The sequence below is a fragment of the Cervus elaphus genome, chromosome 12, assembly GCF_910594005.1.
Source record: "Cervus elaphus chromosome 12, mCerEla1.1, whole genome shotgun sequence".
NCBI classification, from domain to species: domain Eukaryota; kingdom Metazoa; phylum Chordata; class Mammalia; order Artiodactyla; family Cervidae; genus Cervus; species Cervus elaphus.
In genome coordinates this window covers 39,670,267-39,691,833 of record NC_057826.1, presented here as the reverse complement: position 1 = coordinate 39,691,833, position 21,567 = coordinate 39,670,267, and the positions used below count along the sequence as shown (strand labels likewise).

The 21,567-nt window shown below is 39.3% G+C and overlaps 1 protein-coding gene across 1 annotated transcript in view; it reads left to right on the top strand.

Moving 5' to 3' along the window:
* The window catches only part of FBN1 (fibrillin 1), a 261,970-nt gene that overhangs the window by 216,301 nt on the left and 24,102 nt on the right, over positions 1–21,567 (top strand). Inside the window, exons 49-60 of the mRNA XM_043921055.1 lie at positions 105–224; positions 2,617–2,742; positions 8,032–8,181; positions 8,508–8,573; positions 8,840–8,956; positions 10,843–10,962; positions 12,511–12,633; positions 13,919–14,050; positions 15,915–16,040; positions 16,614–16,820; positions 18,065–18,190; positions 18,437–18,559. Of these exons, the coding sequence (XP_043776990.1) occupies positions 105–224; positions 2,617–2,742; positions 8,032–8,181; positions 8,508–8,573; positions 8,840–8,956; positions 10,843–10,962; positions 12,511–12,633; positions 13,919–14,050; positions 15,915–16,040; positions 16,614–16,820; positions 18,065–18,190; positions 18,437–18,559 (1,536 nt within the window). The remainder of the gene's footprint in view (positions 1–104; positions 225–2,616; positions 2,743–8,031; positions 8,182–8,507; positions 8,574–8,839; positions 8,957–10,842; positions 10,963–12,510; positions 12,634–13,918; positions 14,051–15,914; positions 16,041–16,613; positions 16,821–18,064; positions 18,191–18,436; positions 18,560–21,567) is intronic.

Sequence of the window (21,567 nt, the reverse complement as noted above, 5' to 3'; positions counted from 1 at the left end):
TAAATTTATATATTAGATTTGATTCCAGTGTCTTTGAATTTTAATTGCTTGATGGAAATCATGCCAGTGGGAAACCCTTTCTTCTTTTTCCCTTTTCTTTGCAGATATCAATGAATGTCTCTTAGATCCCAGAAAATGTGCCCCAGGCACCTGTCAAAACTTGGATGGGTCCTACAGATGTATTTGTCCACCTGGATACAGTCTCCAGAATGACAAGTGTGAAGGTAAGAGGGCTACCAGTAGTTGGAAATGAGCAGTATTGGTTACCTCATTGACATTATCAGTCAAATTTTTGAGATGGTGTAATGGTGTCTTCATTTTGCAATACTTTATCAGACAAATCCAAGGGTAGGGTGTGACTTATGGGCTCATAATTAGATGGTGAGACAAGAACATCTAGTTCTCGGGCTAATCTCTGATGAAGCTGTTTTGCTCTGTGTACTTGGGTGGTTGCATGCTCTGACCCTTTTCCAGTGTGTTTTTATGCAGCTTATAAAAAGTCCTGAACTACCTGTTTTTAAGTGCCAGTGGGTTGCAATTAAAAATAGCTTCCTGAGTCTAGTTAAAATCTTTAAGTGATCACATTCAAGGTTGGATGAATGTGGCTATGTAATTTGTCATTGTTGTTTTGACTTATAGAGTGGTAGAAATATATAACTACAAATAAATTCTCAGCAAGTTTTATAGTACTGCATTCCTCAATACATGTAACATTGCATTAAATGAAAGACATTAATTGTCAGAAATTCATGAATAAAGAGGATGAAAAGAACTTTTAAGAAGTCACCTAGTCCATGCTCCCACCTTTAAACAAGTGTGTGTCTAATCCCTAATGAGTAAGAATTGTCCACTTTTAATATAATCAATGAGAAATGTTTATTATATATCTAATTTAAATCTCAAAGGATAATATTCTAAGTAAAAACATCAAAATTAGACCTAAATACAAATTACTGTGTCATTTTACTTCTATTAGAGGTCAGCATTATTCCCTCCATGATTAATGCAAAATTATCCCTAAATGAACAGAATGAAAATATATAGAAAAAATGATTTTCAGAATAGTCAATAAATGTGTTCATTCTAAATCTTTGTCCCTACCCTTATGAAGCTGGCACCTACAGTTTGATTTCTACCATAGGAGAAGCATAACAACAAAAACAAGAAAAAAAAGGAAATATCTGAGCATTTTTACAAAAGTTGACTTTTAAGAAAAGATTGGACATGGGGGTGGAGGGAGTGTAGGGATGGAGTAATTCAGTCATCATCAGCTTTGTTAGTTCACATTTGTTCAAATTTGTTAGTTAATAAACCACAGGAAGCATGATGCAGTTATAAATGTGACATAACATGAAATGATGAAGAGGCTGGTTTTACACTGTACAGAAAGATAATCACTTTGCACTGCACATTTCTAGAATATCTATTGTGTGGTATTTACAAAACTAAGTCAAGATAACAAAGTTAATTTCTTAACTTCTCTTTACTTGGACCTCATGGGAATAAAGTTGTGTAATGCAAATACATTTTGGTGTGGGTAGAACTTGTACAAACCTGAAGATAAAGAGTCCCAAGATATAAGAGATAATCTCTTTTGTTGGAAAAAAAATATTTCCATTAAAATAGCATGGCTGAGAATCAAGACTTACCTCTTTTTCACTACAAATCCCTGCTGAAAGTCAGGGGGAAAAGATGGGTAAGCCTCTTGGAAAGAGTGGTCATACTTTTTCCGTAAGTAGGGTCATCATATACTTGGCTCACCAAATGAAGACAGTTTTGACCGGCACTCACTATTCATGAGTCCAGGTCAACAGGCATAAACTAGGACTCTCTCAGGCAAACTAGGGCATACTCAAGCCATTCAGGATGCAGACCATCCTTAATTACCCCTTTATAGTAGATAAGGTATTCTAATATGCTCAAGGAAACATGCCACAATTATGTGTCAAACTCGTATTATCTAGACCATAAAAAAAAAAAAAACTATAGTCTTTACATGGAAGATATCTTTGTGTCTTCAGAAAAATCAAACTGCAAATGAGAGATAGGAGCCTCATTTCCTGTGATGTCTTTAGTTTGTATTGCATTATTTTCACAAGTATTAGTGTCCTTGTAAAAGTCACAGTTTTAGGTTGATAGCATAGGCTACTGGGGAAAACACTGTGGATGGGTGGAGAGGAACAAATTTGCTTCAAAGGCCTAGATCTCTCGCTGAGTAACTCATTGTTAAAATAATTAGAATTTCAGAGCATCTGCTTACTTTTTAGTGAAGTCAGACTCTAGAGTTTCTTGCTCCTTCCCAGTTGAGGGTAGTATGAGATTACTGCAACTTTTCTAATTATCTAATAAACTCAATCTGGGTAAAAGATGTTTCTCACTGCATCCCAAAGAAGGCACTTGCAGAGCCCATTTTTATGATAAGAACCATCAAAACTAGTTTTTTAAAAGTCATCACAACCTAAAGTCCACTCCCAGCATTGTGATACAGGAAAAAATCTTCATTATTGGAAGAATTTTGAAACTCAGTTAGGCTTTGTGCTTTTACATTGTGCATTTAATATCTGACAGTGTCTCCATTGTGTTTTGACTTTGTTTGACACATGTACTTTTTTTTAGATATTGATGAATGTGTTGAAGAGCCAGAAATCTGTGCCTTGGGCACGTGCAGTAACACTGAAGGCAGCTTCAAATGTCTGTGTCCAGACGGGTTCTCCTTGTCCTCCACTGGAAGAAGGTGCCAAGGTAAGTGCTTTTGACTTTTGGCTTTAGACTTTCATTACTCTGTGTTTATTTGTTGTGGTTTTATTTTTTTTAAACATGGCAAAGCTTTGATTCTCTGTAAAAGAGAAGATGGAGTGTTTTCATTCACCCAGAGGTCTAATGATTACCATATGTCAGAAAGTTCATTTTTACTTTTGAGGTTAAAAACTCATCCATCATGTTATGGTTGCTTGTACAACAACTGTCCTGGCACTTTAAACCTGCCTCTCCCCCTGAGAACACAGATGCTGACAGGTCAGTCAGCAGGGGATCAGCCATGAGCCACTGAACACGGGAAAGCCTGGGGGAAGTTCATTTACAAGTTCTCTGCCTCAGAAGAGGTAACCTGTGTAAATGTGAGCCAAAACCTAGACTTTCAGACAGAAAAATGCAGATTAACTCATGTGCTCCCAGGACATAGTGCCCATCTCTTACATCACAAGTTTTCTAAGAAAACAGAAAAATAAATGTGAACTGACCAGGATTCTTGCTGGCCCATAGTCTGTTTTCAGGAATAACATTTGTGAACTTCAAAAAAAGTCAAAAGGGGAGCCTGAACTTATGCATGACAGAGTTTATTATGTCTGAGAAAACTACTTGCTGCTAAGTCACTTCAGTCGTGTCCAACTCTGTACGACCCCATAGATGGCAGCCCACCAGGCTCCGCCGTCCCTGGGATTCTCCAGGCAAGAACACTGGAGTAGTTTGCCATTTCCTTCTCCAATGCATGAAAGTGAAAAGTGAAAGTGAAGTTGCTCAGTCGTGTCCGACTCTTAGCGACGCCATGGACTGCAGCCTACCAGGCTCCTCCGTCCGTGGGATTTTTCAGGCAAGAGTACTGGAGTGGGGTGCCATTGCCTTCTCTGAGCGCTTAGTTTTTACTAAAGAAGGCAATTGTATATGTCTGTCTACTTACACACACTAGTTTAATGAATTCAGGACCCAAAAAAAAAAAAAAAAACCACATGCAAACACACATATCTACCCCACAACCCCTACCCCATTCCAGTGGGTTTTTTGTTGTTTTATTGTTCAGGATTTTTTCTTGGTTGTTTTGTTTTACTTTCGTATTACCAAGTAAAAGGCAATGGATGTTATTTAAGATTCCAAAAACTGGGCTTTAGGGATCACAGCCTTGTCATTTATAGCCTAGGGCAAGTCATTTAATCTTTTGGAGGCTCAATTTTCTTCTTTTTAAACAATCAGAATACCTACCCAAACAGTCTTATTGAATACATGACAAAGCTTTGTTCATTTCTGAGTCTTACATAGACTCTTATTATTGTTATTTGAATTGATTAACCTTTTACTTTTCAACTGGTCATCTTGTCATGTAATATTTAGGGATGTGAAGGGGGAGCATTGAGAATTCTCTGTTGGTTTGATCTTGTAGGTAGCTATCAGAGCCCCATGTGGATTTCTGGGTTGTGGGTGGAGCAGTGCTTGATGCAAGCAGATATTCTGTCTGTTTGGTGCAGACCAGCCAGATAAATTCTAGCTCTTGCTCCTTTGTTTTTGTGTGCCTTTGGCTTGGCCGGAGTTTGGAAGGAAAGTAGTGAGAAACCAGGTGTGAATCTGCCGATGTGGCAGGCCAGAGGAAATTCAAAGGCTATTAATTCAATTTGCACTGGCCTGTCACTGAGCAAGCTAACGCTGCAGGAAGACTCAGCCCAGCTGTGAGCAGCCCTGCCACAAGCTCAGCTCCAAGAGGCAGAGCCAGGATTGAGGAATGCAAGCAGGCAAAGTGACTTTTGTAGCTCTGATGAAATTTCAAAGGTCATTAAGGGTGCTTCACAGATGGACTGGTAAACAAGCATCCGAGCAAGCCCTCGTTAAAGGATGCGGGTGCATACAAACTCTTTCCCAGTGCCTGGCACCTTTGATTAAAACACCAATTCTAGAGAGTGACCACAAAGCCAATGTAAATCTCCCACAGGACACAGATTTTGCTAGAGCCAGGGAATTAAGAGCTGTGTTTTTATTATAAGATAGCAAATTAGGAGTCAAGCTTCTATTGCCCATAAAATTAGAAAATTCCATAGAAGAGAACCATGGATAATGTTTTTGAAGGAACAAATGGGATCTAGGACTCAGGTGAACAAACTCGCACCTGAAGGCCACAGAGGTAAGTGAGCCACCCCTGCAGCAAAGTTCCGTGAAGGCAGTTTGTCCCTTTGGCTCACTCTAAACTTCATACCTAGATTTTTTTCTGGGGTGAGGTGATACAGTGGTGCTGGGGAGGTGGGCTGGGGTATGGAACAGGGTCAGTAATAAAAGGAAAAGAGAATGAGAACAGACCAATATTAGAACATGCATGTATCCAGGTTTAAAAGATACATTTCTTTCGGTTTTTTTTTTTTTTGGTATTTTAAGCATTTTATTGAGATATAACATACATACCATACAATTCATTTATTTAAGTGTACAATTCAGTAAGTGTTTGCATATGACATTATTAATTTTAAAAAATCAGATCAGGAATAAACTTTTAAAAATACAGGCAGTATGGTCATGATAAAAAATATTTGTGTGGGAAAACTGTACATACAATCCAAGGGGACATAAAAAAGTGATATGAACTCTCTAGGGTTAAAACCAAAGAAAATTCCTATCTGTAGAGACAAAAAGCCTTAATTGTCTTGCTTCTTAATTTTGAAATTAAAATAGTGATTGGTGATGGATATTAACATTTGTAATATAAATTAAAATGTTTGGAGTGACAAAAATTATGTAAGATTGTACATTACATAAAATTTGTCATTTGAGGTATTTAAAACGTATACTTCAGTGACACTAAAATTGTATTCATAATTTTGTGTAACCATCACCACTATCTATTTCTAAAATTTTTAAATAATCCCAAATAAAAACTCTACTCATTAAGCATTAAGTCTGCATTTCAAGATACATTTCAAGCTAGAAGACAGAGGAAAGAACTGAGTTTTGATATGCTTGTTGAGATTTTTTTTTTGAGTAGTCATTAAATTATATCTTAAGATAGTTATAGGCATAAATAATAAAAATAGGACGAGTAAACACAAAATGCTATATGTGACAATGGACTTGAGGAGTAAAGCAAATTCTGGGAGGAACGTGAGGAAGCCATGAGACATGCCAGCAATTCAGAGACATGTTTTCCATGCCAGGTGTCAGCAGTAATAAACCTAATATTTTGATTTCTGGGGGAAAAAAAATAAAAAGAAAGCAAATTAAAAGGTGTTCTTTAAAAAACTAGTTTGTAAAATCTTGAAGCTTCTCAACAGAGACAAAATTTGCATCGAGGAGATGCTGCAGGACAAGGATCAGCTTTTATTGCTCTTCACCTTCAGAAGAGTAGTTTGCAAAAAAGGTCCCCACCCATAACAAATGTGAAAATGCTGTAGCCCCCAGAGAGATCATTTATCTGAAGAGTTGTAGCCATGATGAGTTCAACAAGTTCATTGCAAAGGCCAACTGAATTTGACTTATTGGAGCCTGGTAAATATGGTTGGCTGATACTTTAATTCATGAAAATTTTCCTCCTGTGATCTTTTGCAACTCAGTTATTCTCACCTTGTCTAGTTAAGACGGTAAAATTGTCTTAACTGAAGTCATAAATGGCTCTAATAATTTGCTACCTGGACTTGAAAACATTGACAGGAGAGAGCAGACCTGGTCATTCATAAAGAAAGGGGTATTGTGCAAAATGGAGCTGAACACATTTCCTTAAAACCTGCAGATTTCAGCATCTGTGTGACTCAGAGGAGTCTGCAAAACTTTGGAAGTCAAATTTGAGGGCAAACACACTCCAGGCTCTTGGATGAGCTCACTTTTTAGAGTCACCCAATTTGCTCTATAAGAAATGGAAAAGTCAGTTTCCAAAGCTATGTCAAGCAACACTGGAGAATTTTGTAGGACCTAGATACCAATCCCATGCTCCATGTTGGAGTTGCCAAGAAAGAACTGATGTTAAGGAAATATATCCTTTAAAATAACAAATAAGTAAATTTTAATAAAATCAAAGTATATTAAACATACAATTTATGTACATCAAAATACTGATGTTTTCTGCTTCATTCTTTAGTTTTAAAGCACAAAATAACCTAAAAAGAAGCATAAATTTCAGTTTCAAAGATTACCCAGTCAGTAAAATCTGTCATGTATAAGCTAAAATCTATGTTTACCAAACATAGATTTATTATTCATTATTCAAATGTTATTATTCATTACTGTGACAGAGTAAGATATAGGTTTACATTTTTTCTCACTTAAAAATACATTAATGTAATTAGAAAGAACCAATTCTTTAGTTTTTTTCCTTTTTTATACTGTAATATTAGTGGTATAGTAATACATTAAAGTTGTAATGAAGTCAAAAAAGAAAGAAATATATCCTTTGAAAGGATGATTATTCTCCTTCACATCCACCTATCTTCCTGTCCTCTTTACCTTCCCTCTCTCTGTTGAGCCAGATAAGCTTCTGTGTGTGTGCAAGTGTGTACACACATGTGCATAAAATCTGCAGAAAACCTCACATATATTTTGTGGACAGAAACTGAATAGCTGCTTCAGTGAAATATCACTGAGTTGTATTTTTGCCAGCCCACAAAACTGGCACATCTTATTTGCTCTACGCCTGGAATCTGGGGTTTTGTCTCCAGGGCTTAGGCGACACAGAATACACAGTGCAGTGTGTGATATCACAGTGAGACCTAGAGCTGGGAGAGCTACCTTAAGGTAGAGTGCTTACTAAATGTTAGTCCACCTCTGAATGTCCCCATCCTGAAGTCACTGATGGTGACAGCACTGGACTCACATCAGACTGCTTCGGAACCTTGGATAAAATGAAAAGTAATAAGGTAAAAGTCACACAGATTTGTTCTTCAGATCGTACTACAAAGGTTATTTATCACTTTAAGGATCTCAGGCTTCCCTGGTGGCTCAGATGGTAAAGAATCTGCCTGCAATGCATGAGACCCAGGTTCGATCCCTGGGCCAGGAAAATCCCCTGAAGGATGGCATGGCAACTCACTCCAGTATTCTTGCCTGGTAGAGTCCCATGGACAGAGGAGCCTCGCGGGCATGTGGGGTCGCAAAGAGTCAGACACAACTGAGCAACGAACTCTTTCACTCAACGATCTCAGCTCAGCTACTTTTATAATCACTTAAAAAGTATGACTTCAGTCATAAGAAGAGATCACATTTAACAGAGTGGATTGTTTCTTACTCAATGTTATACAATGATGACTTAGCAGGAAAGCCACTGAGGGGTGTCTTGAATTTTTGCTGCAGATTTACGAATGAGCTACTGTTACGCGAAGTTTGAAGGAGGAAAGTGTTCATCACCCAAATCCAGAAATCACTCCAAACAGGAATGCTGCTGTGCCTTGAAGGGAGAAGGTTGGGGAGATCCCTGCGAGCTGTGCCCCACTGAACCCGATGGTATGTCTCCTGTCTGCATCTCTTTGGGCCATTCACAGTGCAGGCTGTAAGGCTGCAGGCTTTCGGAAAATAAGACAATTTGTTAAGTCCAATTGAAATGTTCGCTAAGATTATTTTATCTTAGGAGCGAGGTAGTTATTTTTTTCTGAAGTATGTTATGACTCGAAGCTGCCCAAGTAGTAGGTACCCCAGCTCTGAGAGCTTTGTTAACTTTCTCTGGTTTCTGGGCTTGGATTGTTCATCGTATTCCAGTATGTGCAGACTCCACACGATATTTGCTAAATGCCATTGGCCCACCCATTAACGAGGGTTCATCTCCACCACAGAGGCCTTCCGCCAGATCTGTCCCTATGGAAGTGGCATCATCGTGGGACCCGATGATTCAGCAGTTGGTGAGTAGCTTGCGCTGGACTCAACATTTTATAATATTCTCAACCAGTCTCTTCCTTGTCCTTTCTCTTGCTGTTATTTCTCCACATTTATCTTGGTAAATGAAGCCCTATTTTTTGGTCTTTTCATTTAGATACCAATTATATTTTTATATTGTATGTTAATATTATAATACATTTTATCGATTAGACACTGAACAATCACAATATCCCTTTGTGTTTCTAAAAAGTTACTTTGTTGTTCACTGTTTTTTCCTCCTATGCTTAAGACATGGATGAGTGCAAAGAACCCGATGTCTGTAAACACGGGCAGTGCATCAACACCGACGGGTCGTATCGCTGCGAATGTCCCTTTGGCTACATTCTGCAAGGGAATGAATGTGTGGGTGAGTAATAAAGTGGCTTCTTCTACGGAGATTTTACAAATCGGAAATTAAGCAATTCAGCATTCACACAAGGATATATAAACACCAGGATGGGACAGAAATAAGTTTTATTTACTCATTCATGTATCATTCATCTAGCGATACAGGCCGGGTGCCTGCCAGGTACCAGGCACTGTGCTTGGTTTTTTGGCTACACTAGTGAGCCGAGCCAACAGGGTCCTTCCTTGATTGGACCTTACAGTCTGATGACGAGGTCACTGAACACACTTGAAGAGATGGTTAAAAGGACAGCATTATAGTGAAAGCCTTTATGAAATTAAAAAAAAATTGTTAATTGTCATAATCTTATTCTCTCAGTATGGAAAACACAAAATTTACCCAGATTTTGTTACACTTAGTACTGTGAGAGGCTGCCTACCCAGGGTATCCCCTTGTATTAGCCCCCTTATTAAAATTTCAAAGAATGGCTCCTGTGACTGACCTTTGACCTCTTTTATCTAAGAAATTCAAAACCATTCAATGTAACCTAAATTAATAATGGCATAGGGGGATCGGGATGGGGAATAAGTGTAAATCTATTGCTGATTCATATCAATGTATGACAAAACCCACTGAAATGTTGTGAAGTAATTAGCCTCCAACTAATAAAAAAATTAAAAAAAAAAAAAATAATGGCATAAATGCTGAGGGTTTGTCTGTGTGCATTAGAAAATGTTCTTTCTATACAGGGCATCAGGGTATGTGGTTTTTACCCACAGCCACATGGCTGTGGGAACTTAAGCAAGTTTTTCAGCCAAGATTCAGAATATAATAAATATCATGCAGATGGATTAAAATATTTCTAATTACCTTACAACTCTAAAAACCAATGATAGTGTGATTTTTATTAACTTGAAAGAGCTGTAATATTCCTGACAGTGAAATGCAATTTCATAGCAGAACAAAAGCAAAGTTGCCAGTGTTTTCTGTTCAATATCTTCAGTTAGTGCTACGATATATGTAAGAAATACACCTCTTCACCAGGGACTCTCAGCCCTGCCCTCTTGCCCTCACTTTCTGACTTCAGAACCTAACATGAGACACAGCCCTCAATAATAATTCATCACTTTTCTGTGCTCTAGACAGCTGAGATAGCAATGTTATTTCTCTGGAATGTTCCTTTCCCAAAGGAAGGTATTCTCCCCAAGAGATATGTCAGAATAAGAACAGTCAATATTCTAGGTGGATGGATTAGGAGACATATATTTTTTAGACTTCCTTGGTAAGACTTTTCTCCACAGTTGTTTAGAGAGATCATACCCTAAACATATTTCTTTCTAGCCTTTCTTCTGCCTAATGGAAGCCATCTGGTTTCCACAAATTCAACAAAATCTACTTGACTCTTGACTTTATCCAGTGTCTCAATTTTGCTTAACCTCTGGTCTCTTATTTTGCATAAGTTTAGTCTTCTATTTTATATCTGGCAAAAATCCATCATGTTTAAGGCTTCTTGGAGAATGATGTAATGTAAGGCCAAACTGGAGGTGTATTTCTAACATTAAGTAAGCAAAAACTTTTGACTTGTAAGAGAAGCCTTGTTTTAACCCTTTGAGCATCTCTTCCCAGTAGATGTATTTCATAACATAGGAGGCTGGAGACGCCCACAGCAAAGAGCACAGTAAGGGATAAGAAGCCTGGGTACTGTTACTGCCACTTAGCAAGTCAAATTTCACAGCTATAAATCTGTGGTCATAAGATAGGCACTCCTCTCTTGCAAGCGCAGAATGAGAATGAACCAAAATGTTAGAGATCAAAGTACTCTGCTGGAGTTTGAAAGGTACTATCTGAGTCCAAGTCCATTTTCTCTCAATTCATCATATTTTGACTACACTTCTGATCACTTGCAGACACTGATGAATGTTCAGTAGGCAATCCTTGTGGAAATGGAACCTGCAAGAATGTGATTGGAGGTTTCGAATGCACCTGTGAGGAGGGATTTGAGCCTGGGCCAATGATGACTTGTGAAGGTAAGCCTCTTAAACATAGGATAGTTGGTTGCATGTTCTGATCATAGGGATAGTAGTTGGTTGATTATAATCCTTAGTATTAAATACCAGGCAGGGTATATAAAATAAAGAAAATCTGGGCCATGTCATCATTTCTTCTCTATCTGGCCTCCTCTCTGCAGAAAGTATCTGAAAAAGATGTAGGTGGTTCATGGCCCAGGTGATGCCGCATCTCATGCAGAGTTCTTCTTGGGGTCTCTATTACCACTAATATTTGAATATAACACCTGTCCTGTCTCCTACCCTCTTTTTTATTTTCTTTGTCTCCCCTTTTTCCCACTGTATCCTATACACCCTTTCTTTTTCTTTCCTCTTCATAGAAACAACTACACACTAAGATTAACACCAATATCCTTTCTCTCTCTGGGGGCAATCACTGCAAAAGAGGCTGTCGATACTCTAAGCAACAGCCAGTATGTCTGGTAGGATGCAAGGAAAGAAAAGCAAGTGAGGGAGTGTCTAGAATAGCAGCTCTCAAAGGGTGGTCCCTGGATCAGCCACATCAGTGTCACCTGGAAATCTGTTAGAAATACAGATTTTCAGGCCTTGTCCCAGACCTCCTGAATCAGACACTCTAAGGGTGGGACCAGCAGCCCTGTAGGTGGTTCCAATGCACTCTTAAGTTGAGACCACTGGTTTAAGAAAAGAATGAAGGTGAGGAGATGGTACAGTGGGTATTAAGGTGAGCTTTTCATTAGAGGTATTATCTATCAATACTCCTCATCAAAGATGTTGGTGAATCTTTAACGGCTGTGACTAGATCATGATATTGAATCTCACAGATGTTTTTGTCAGAATCGTTGGCCTTAGGGAGAAATGTGGTAATCAAGAAGATCTGTTTTAATCCTGATTTTCTGAACCATATTCTGATGGTTCCAAACTATGCAATCTACAGAAACCACTTTTATCTATTAATCTATTACTGTTATTCCTATTTGAGGCTATAACTTAAGCCTCAGTATGAACTAAGTACAATATCTCTGTAAGTGTAAAATTATTCAGAATACTTTCTTGGGCATGAGAATCACTGTTACTTCATAGGAGCGTCTTTTATCTGGAGAAGGGGAGGGGTTAATGATACTGGGGGTTCTGGCTGTTCTCACAGCAGATGACTTAGCAGTTATTCTGGCTAAATGGGGTAAAACTGATCCCGATTTCATTGTGACTTTAGGGAGTGGTAACTGGTCAACTTGAGACTTCAAAGCCAGCATTTCTGAAAAGTTCTCTATATGTTGGATGACCTATAATTTCTCATCTGCCTAAATAACAATAATTATACCAGCACAATAAGTATAAACTTAGATTGTGCTGGAAGAACCAAGTAGGTGTATGATCACCCTACTTAGGCCAATTATAAAATAACCAACTCATTTTATAATCCTGGAAATGCAGAGACTGCTTGGTCCATCCATGTTTATGACAATGAAACATTGCAACTTTTGGTAAAAGTATATTCCTTTTTTGGTTGAGGCTTATGATCCATTATTCTCTTCCTACCTTCTTCTGCAGATATAAATGAGTGTGCCCAGAATCCTCTGCTCTGTGCCTTCCGATGTGTAAATACTTATGGGTCATATGAATGCAAGTGTCCTGCTGGATATGTTCTGAGAGAAGACAGAAGGATGTGCAAAGGTGAGACATGCATGTTCAAAGTCATCTAAGCCAGGGTGTTCTCACTCTGTCTATGATGGGAGATGTCCTTCCAAAGCATCTGCTAGTAGAGAAAGACTGGAAATTGGGGAACACTGCTGTAGTCTATGGACAATATGACGGTTGTCATTGCTACATTTTCTCCTAAATTGTAGCTTAAAGCTGGGTTGAGGGTGGCACTGCAGACCCTTTTTAGTTCACCACACATTGCATACCTATGACATGCCAGCCATTCTACGAGATGTAGAGATATAAGGGGAAAAAAAGGACTTCCCCACATATAAGAAGCTCAATATGAAGAGGCTGAGAGAGAGCTATAAATAATCATAGTATGATAACTAAGAACATGAGAACACAAGGAAGGAATGTGAATAATCAATAATCCCCATCACTATGGGATATTATATTCTAAGAATGGGGTAGCATATGGAGCTGACTTGGAACAATTTCCTTTAAAAGTGCTTCATGAACACCTGCAATTGCCAAAGTACTGGACTAAGCTCTGTTATACAAAGTTCGGTGAATCCTGGGGATCCCTGAAGAGCTCTGATTTGCTTCTCCCAAGTTCTTAAATGAGCAGATATCTGTTCTTTTCAAATGATTTACATAGAATTTTTCTTAAAGGTAGGAAGATTTCCAAAGCAAGAGCTACATGTCACATGCAGGCTAAAGTTCAAATTTCTCAATTCAGATAACATAAAGGGGAAAGATAAAAAGAAGGAAATGCAATAGGACAGAAAGTAAAGAATGAAGAAGAGCCACACTGTGCCAGAAAAAAGAAAATGGAGGGAAGACCTAGTAGAGAAGATATTTGTAGATGCCTGTCTTTTCCTCAAAGTATAAAAAACAGTCTTTCATTATTATATTTCACAATTATTCTGTCATATTAATACTATGATATTAAGACATCATAAGCTATATTATTTAAGCATTATATAGTGGAAGCATTGGTTTATTATTAGTTTGATAATGCTGTTATAATTATCATATTATGAAAGCTTTGTATAAGGCCTTTTTAGTTCAATTTGTCAAAACTAATTAGAAATCACACTTCCTGTCTTTGAAAAATTTATCAGCTAGAGAGAAATTTCTTAAGTTCAAAGGTGGTTAGAAGATGCCTTAAGAGACAAGCTCCCAAAAATGCAAAAGGAAGTAGCTTAATGTTGAAACAGTGTCAGTAAAAACGGGTTACCTGATAACTGTCATATTTAAAGGGCAGGAGATTAAGGCTGCTCCTTTTACGAATTTGTACATTCTTTCTTTCCAGATGAGGATGAGTGTGAAGAGGGAAAGCATGACTGTGCTGAAAAACAGATGGAGTGCAAGAATCTCATCGGCACGTACCTCTGCATCTGTGGGCCTGGGTATCAGCGAAGGCCCGACGGAGAAGGCTGCGTAGGTGAGGGCAGCCCCATCAGAGGGGCTGAGTGAGTGGGATGCAACAAAGGATGGAACGGACGAGGGCTCTGCGTCCTCGTGGATGCTGTCTTCTCCTTGGCCAGAGCCATCTTGCCTCTCTTACCTCCTATCATGACTTTCCATGGAGGCCTCCTTGCCTCTTGATTATCTATGAATTCCACCAGCAGCATCATTTCTCTCCCTCTGAGCTGGCCTTTGAGTGCTTTGCTAGGTCCATTTTGCTGCCAGGATTAGAAGACCAGGTATTTCCTCTAGTCCCTTCCTTTATTGTTTAGACTCCTTTGTTGCTTTGAGTTCGGGTCTTCCCATCACATTGGAATGCCTCCCTACTGGCTTAACTTTGCTACTGCCACCCTAACATTGAGTACAGTTGTCCAGTAAATTTCACTAAGCCAGAAATATCACTAAACGAGTGGGATCTACATCCAGAGAAACTGGTCTTATCTAGATTGAGGCCCAGGCCCTGCTAGTTTTAAAAGCTCCCCAGGTGATTCTAATGTGGATTCAGCCTTGAAAAGCATAGTAGACCAGGGATTGGCAAACCACAGTCCTAGGGCCAAATTCAGCTCGCCAACCTACCACCTGTTTTTGTAAATAGACTCGTTTTGGAACAGAGCTGTAACCATTCATAATTTTCCATGGCTGCCTTCATGCCACAGTAACAGAGCAGAATAGTTGCAACAGAGATCAAATGGCCTACAAAGCCTAAAATACTGACTATATATTATACAGTAATGTTATAATATTACTGTTCTTACAGAAGTTTCCTGACTTCTGCTTTAGTTAATAAAGAAAAAATACTAGAAAATTTCTACATATACTGTTTCTCATGTTGTCGGTCAAGAAGCTTAAGAACCATATTGTCCCCTTACTCTGTAAGATACAGATTTAAACTGAAGTTGAAGAGCAGACTTTAAAAGCATAGAAAAAGCATGTGGCCTTATGATCACTCACTGGATCTTCTGGGAATAGTGATTCTCAGCCTCAGCTGCACATTGGAATCACTTGGAGAGCTCAGGTCCCACCCTCAGATACTGGTTTCATTGGTATCAGCGTGGCCTTGGCATTGCCAATTTTAACCTGTTCCAATTCTCTGGCTCTCACAACAAGATCTCTGCCTCAGGGGCTTGGAATTATTCTCAATGGGAGCATCTAGGCAAATTACTTTATGATCTTTCAACTCTCCAGCTATTTCAATACTTTTTTTTTAAACTGGGGAGACTGAATTATGATTCATTATTCCTTAATACTGTTGAAGTATTATTATAGGCATAATCTACATTGCATCAGAAGATTAGTGTAGACAAACTCCCTCAGGTCAAAACTCACCATCACAGACATTATTCTAGTGAGTATTGTAATATTTCTTTAACATATTGATCTTAAGGATTTTTTCTCTTCGTTTAAAATAACCCTTCTGAGAATCCTCTACACATACAGATATGGCAAGTTTTAAATTTAAGTGAAAAACGTAAGTGTACCTAAAGTGCTATCATCTATGTTTAAGTATGTAAACATGCTATCAATTATGTTTTTAAAGGGTGGAGGTATATCACACATATGGCTGTATTTGTTTGTATGGGTATAATTCATCTCCAGGAGGATATTCCAGAACTTAGCAGTAGCACTGGTTGCTTCCCAGGAAGGAAGTTTGGTGGCTGGGGAAGAGGAGAGGGAGGGGCACTTTGGGCTGTATATTCTTTTGTACCCTTTGAATTTGGAACCATGTGAATAGGTTATCTAGTCACAAACTAAACTTTTGTTTCTTAAAAGAAAAAAAGAATCTATCTTTGTACAAAGCGGACAGATGACGCCTCTTGTTTTTGGTCCTTCACACCACACAGATGAGAATGAATGTCAGACCAAGCCCGGGATCTGTGAGAACGGGCGCTGCCTCAACACCAGGGGGAGCTATACCTGTGAGTGCAACGACGGCTTCACAGCCAGCCCCAACCAGGATGAGTGCCTCGGTGAGTACAGACCACAGGGTGCTTTTGTAACCCCAGCCTCCACATGGGGATGCTTGAAACCAGATCACTTATTTGAAATAATAGAAGATGTTGAAATTTGAGGAAAGGTTAACAATGTTCATATTTTGGAGATGACTCTATGACCATGATTGTCCACTGGGCTTAGCACCACCCTGCCGCTAAATTCTTCCTTTGCTAATTGTATTATTGAGTCACTTGTTTGGAATTTCTTTCTCAGCTGCCTTTTTAAGCTCTTGATGCTCAGGATCAGTTTCCATGTGTTTCTCTGACCCTCGCTATAGCCTGGTTCTCCACATTTCTGGGAACAGATAGAGTGATAATCTTGTTGACGCCAGTGCCTTTCTGCCCACTTACTGAATATCTTGTCTTGTTTTCCCCAGATGTCATCCTTTTTCTCTTACTGCTGCTTCCAGCTTTCCCTTCTTGCTCCTTCTCAGCCAGGGTAAAGTGTTACATCCTTCTTGGGTTTTAATATCTGAGCAAATTCGGAATACCATGTTATGCTTCTAAAGTTCCCTGACATCCTCTTTGCATTCATAATGTCCCTTCCAGACAACCGGGAAGGGTACTGCTTCACGGAGGTGCTCCAGAACATGTGTCAGATCGGGTCAAGCAACAGGAACCCCGTCACTAAGTCTGAATGCTGCTGCGATGGAGGGAGAGGCTGGGGGCCCCACTGTGAGATCTGCCCTTTCCAGGGCACTGTGGCTTTCAAAAAACTCTGCCCCCATGGCCGAGGGTTTATGACCAATGGAGCAGGTACTTCATTTTCTGATTTTTCACCAACGGAGCAGGTACTTCATTTATGGTCCAAAGATACTTTCAGGGAATTTGTTTTATGAGGAGCAGATGAGAATATAGAATCTATAATGTGGGCCTAGGCTAAGTTGCATAGTTTAGGTTGACCCCCCCCCCCCAAAAAAAAAAATCATTATGGTACTTTAGATATTCAGAGCCATGTTGCCAGAGTGTCCTTGGTCTGATTAATGTGTGTGCTTCAGCTCATGTCTTTGCATTACAAGGAGTCCTCAACTTTTTAAGCTGGTTTGTTACAAGAATATAACCTTTTACTCAGAATATAATCTTTTAGATACATATTGGAATAAATGATCACTAAATTCCTGAAGTAGCCCACCAATATGTATTTTATCTCATAAAACTGGCTGAAATATATCACATGAAAGAAGTATAAAACAATGCTGATACACAGTCAGCCTTCCATATCCACAGGTTCCATATCTTTAGATCCAACCAACCTTGGATTGATTCCTACCCAAGGTTAATTGAACCTGCAGTGCTAACTGTACTATGCCATTTTGTATATGGGACTTGAGTGTCCATGAATTTCAATATCAACAAGGTAGTTCTGGAACCAGTGCCCTGGATATGGAGGGATGATTGTACTGGCAATTAAGACAGCTGCCTCTGGAAAAGTACAAGCCACGTCAGCTTGAGAGGGATGTGGAGGCTGTCAAGGTGTCTGAGGCTGCTCTGAAAAAGACTTCCAGGCCTATCTTCATCAACAATAACTGCAATTGTTTGCAGTCTCATAAAAAGAGACTTTGAGATCCTTGGGAGGAAATCAGAAGTGAGAGAAGAATTAAAGAGATTAAACAGGATTTATGTTCATGTTACAAAGATGTGACTAAGGTAGAATAACAGAATTGGATGGTAAAGATAGAATAGATGAAATGACCAAAGTGATTTATGATTCTTTGGCAGATGTGAAAATGAGATGGTAGACTCATTTCTTCAGACCAATGATAGTATGCTATATTGCATTTCAGAGTAATCTTGAAAAGATCAGTAAAAATAAGAGCTATGGGTATAAAATTGTTACTTGACAATCCAAGGCTAAGAACTCACTTGCTATGGGCACCCTGCTAAGCAGTAAGGAGGTAGAAGTGTCAAGATGTGAGTGTCAGTGGCTTTAATGCCCAACAGTACATATTGACCCTTTTATAATGCCTTTCTCATTTTAATTGCTATTTATTAAATTATAGATATTGATGAGTGCAAGGTTATTCATGATGTTTGCCGAAATGGGGAATGTGTCAATGACAGAGGATCATATCACTGCATTTGTAAAACTGGCTACACTCCAGATATAACTGGAACTGCCTGTGTAGGTAAGTGTTCTATTTCTGATGCTCAGGTTTATTCTCGGGTGGAAGTTGTACATTATGAGGAAAAAACCCTCAAACTAAAACTCTAAAAAGCCTGTGTAATTTCATAAGGAAACGTAAGACAGTAAACAAAGACTATACAGTTTATCTTTTCTTTCTTTAAAATTAAGATTCTTTGTTAGACGCTGTCGGTATTGAGCATTGAAACATCTTTTTAGATGGGCAGTCACTGTGTCTCTTTGATCATAGATCTGAATGAGTGCAACCAGGCCCCCAAACCCTGCAATTTCATCTGTAAGAACACAGAAGGGAGCTACCAGTGTTCATGCCCGAAAGGCTACATCCTGCAGGAGGACGGAAGGAGCTGCAAAGGTAAAGTGGAAACTGCCTTCACCCACTTACCTGTCTTACGGGAACATGGTTTCATTCCTTGTGCCTTTGAGGGATCCAAAGCTGAAAGCCCTCCCTGTAGGCAAGAGGTACCACCCTGGGGTTAGTGCCTCCTCGGGGACATTTTTCTTACACCAATGCTGGAACCTCCTAAAAAGGATCCTATATCTAGAGACAAAGAGGTAGCCAAAATGAAATGGCAGGAGGGGGCACAATCATGAAAATCCCATACCTGCTGGTGGATGCCCTACAAAGTGGAAAATAACCACAGAAATTCTTCCACAGGAGTGAAAGTTCTGAGCCCCAGGTCAGGCTCCCCAGCCTAGGGGTCTGGGAACAGGAGGAGCCCCCAGAGAATCTAACTTCGAAGGCCAGTGAGGTCTGATCACAAGAATTCTACAGGACTGGGGGAAATAGAAACGCTACACTTGTAGGGCACATACAAGTTCTCATGTACACCAGAAGCCAGAGAAAAAAAGTGGTGACCGCATAAGAACCTGGGCTGGACCTACCTGCTGGTACTGGATGGTCTCTTGCAGAGGTGGGGGGTGGTTATGGCTCACTGTGGGAACAAAGACACCGAAGGCAGTGATTCTGGAGAGTACTCACTGGCATGAGCCCTCGTGGAGACTGCCATTTTTTCATCAAGACTTGGCTCCAAACAGCATGTAGGCTCCGATTTCTCAGGCCACACAACCAACAAGGTAGAAACACAGCCCCGCCCATCGGCAGACAGGCTGCTTAAAGTCTTTCTGAATAAAGTCTTTTCTGCTAAACACATTCCCTGACAAAGCCCTGCCCACCAGAGGGACAAGAAAGACTCCACCCACCGGCAGGCAGAAAAAAAATCCCTCCCACAAGGAAGCCAGCACAAGCCTCATCCACTAGAAGGCTGACAGCAGAAGCAAGAACTACAGTGCTGCAGCCTGCAGCATGGATACTGCAATCACAGAAAGTTACATAAAATGTGAGGGCACAGAAGTATGTCCCAGATGAAGGAACAAAATTAAAAACCCAGATGAACAACTAAGTGAAGTAGAGATAGGCATTCTACCCAAAAAAAGAATTCAGAGTAATGATAGTATAGATGTTTCAAGATCTCAGGAAAAGAATAGAGGCACAGATCTAGAAGATATAAGAAAAGTTTAATAAAGACCTAGAAAAAATAAAGAACAAATAAACAGATGAACAATAACTGAAATAAAAAAATACACTAGAAGGAATCAATAGAAAACGTGAGGCAGAAGAATGGATAAGTGCGCTGGGAGATACATGGTGGAAATTACTGTTGAGGAACACAATAAAAGAATGAAAAGAAATAAAAACCATCTAGGAGACCTCTGGGACAACATTAAATGCAGCAGTGTTCACACAATAGGGGTCTCAGAAAGAGAAGTAAGAAAAAGGACCTGATAAAATATTTGAAGAAATAACAGCTGAAATCTTCCCTAATATGGGAAGGGAAACAATCACCCAAATCTAGGAAGCACAGAGATCCCCAGCCAGGATAAATCCAGTGAGGAACACACTGAGACACAAAGTAATCAAACTAACAAAAAGTAAAGACAAAGGAAAAGTATTAACATACAAGGTAACTGGCAGCTGATTTCTCAGCAGAAACTCTTCAGGCCAAAAGGGAGTGGAACAATGTATTTAAAGTGATGAAAGGGAAAAAGCTACAACCAAGAACAATCTACCCAGCAAGGCTCTTATTCAGATTCAACAAAGAAATCAAAAGCTTTACAGACAAGCAAAAGCAGAGAGAATTCAGCACCACCAAACCAGCTTTGCAACAAATGTGAAAGGAACTTCTCTAGGCAGAAGAGAAAAGGCCACAACTAGAAATAAGAAAATTACAAATGGAAAAACCTCACTAGTAAAGGCAAAGATACTGAAAAGGTAGGAAATCATTCACACACAAATATGCTATCAAAACCAGAAATGGTGAGGAGAGGAGAGCATAAATGCAGGATATTGGAAAAGGATTTGGTATTAAGAGACTAGCAAAACAATCTTTTTATATGTAGATTGCTATGTCAAAACCTCATGGTAACTGCAAACTGAAAATTTGTAATAGGTATACACATACAATAAAAAAAAAGAACCAGAATCCATACACAACAGTAAAGTCAGTCATCAAATCACAAAAAAAAAAAAAAAAAAAAAAAAACAGAACAAAAGAGGAAGGGAAGAAAAAAGACCTTTTTAAAAAAAGCCAAAATTTTTTTAATGGCAGTAAGAACTTATATCCCTTCATGGATCACTGCCTTATCATGGCGAAGGGGATTGTGTAACTCAATGAAGCTATGAGCCATGCCCTGCAGGGCCACCCAAGATGGACGGGTAATAGTGGAGAGTTCTGGTGGTCCACTGGAGGAGGACAAAACCACTCCAGTATTCTTGCAGTGAGAACCCTATGAACAGAATAAAAAGGCAAAAAGATATGACATTGAAAGATGAGCCCTCCAGGTTGGAAGATGTCCATTATGCTACTGGGGAAGAGTGGAGGGCAATTACTAATAGCTCCAGAAAGAATAAAGTGGCTGGGCCAAAGCAGAAACATTGCTCAGCTGTGGATGTGTCTGGTGGTGACAGTAAAATCCAGTGCTATAAAGTGCTATATATTGCATAGGAACCTGGAATGTTAGGTCCATGAATCAAAGTAAATTGAACACGGTCAAACAGGAGATGGCAAGAGTAAACATCAACATCTTAGGAGTCAGTGAACTAAAATGGATGGGAATGGGTGAATTTAGTGCAGATGACCATTACATCTACTACTGTGGGCAAGAATCCCATGGAAGAAATGGACGAGCCCTCATAGTCGACAAAAAGAGTCAAATGTAGTACTTGGGTGCAATCTCAAAAACGACAGAACAGTCTCAGTTCATTTCCAAATCTAACCATTCAACATCACAGTAATCCAAGTCTATTTACCAGCCACTGATGCCGAAGAAGCTGAAGTTGACCAGTTCTATGAAGTCTTACAA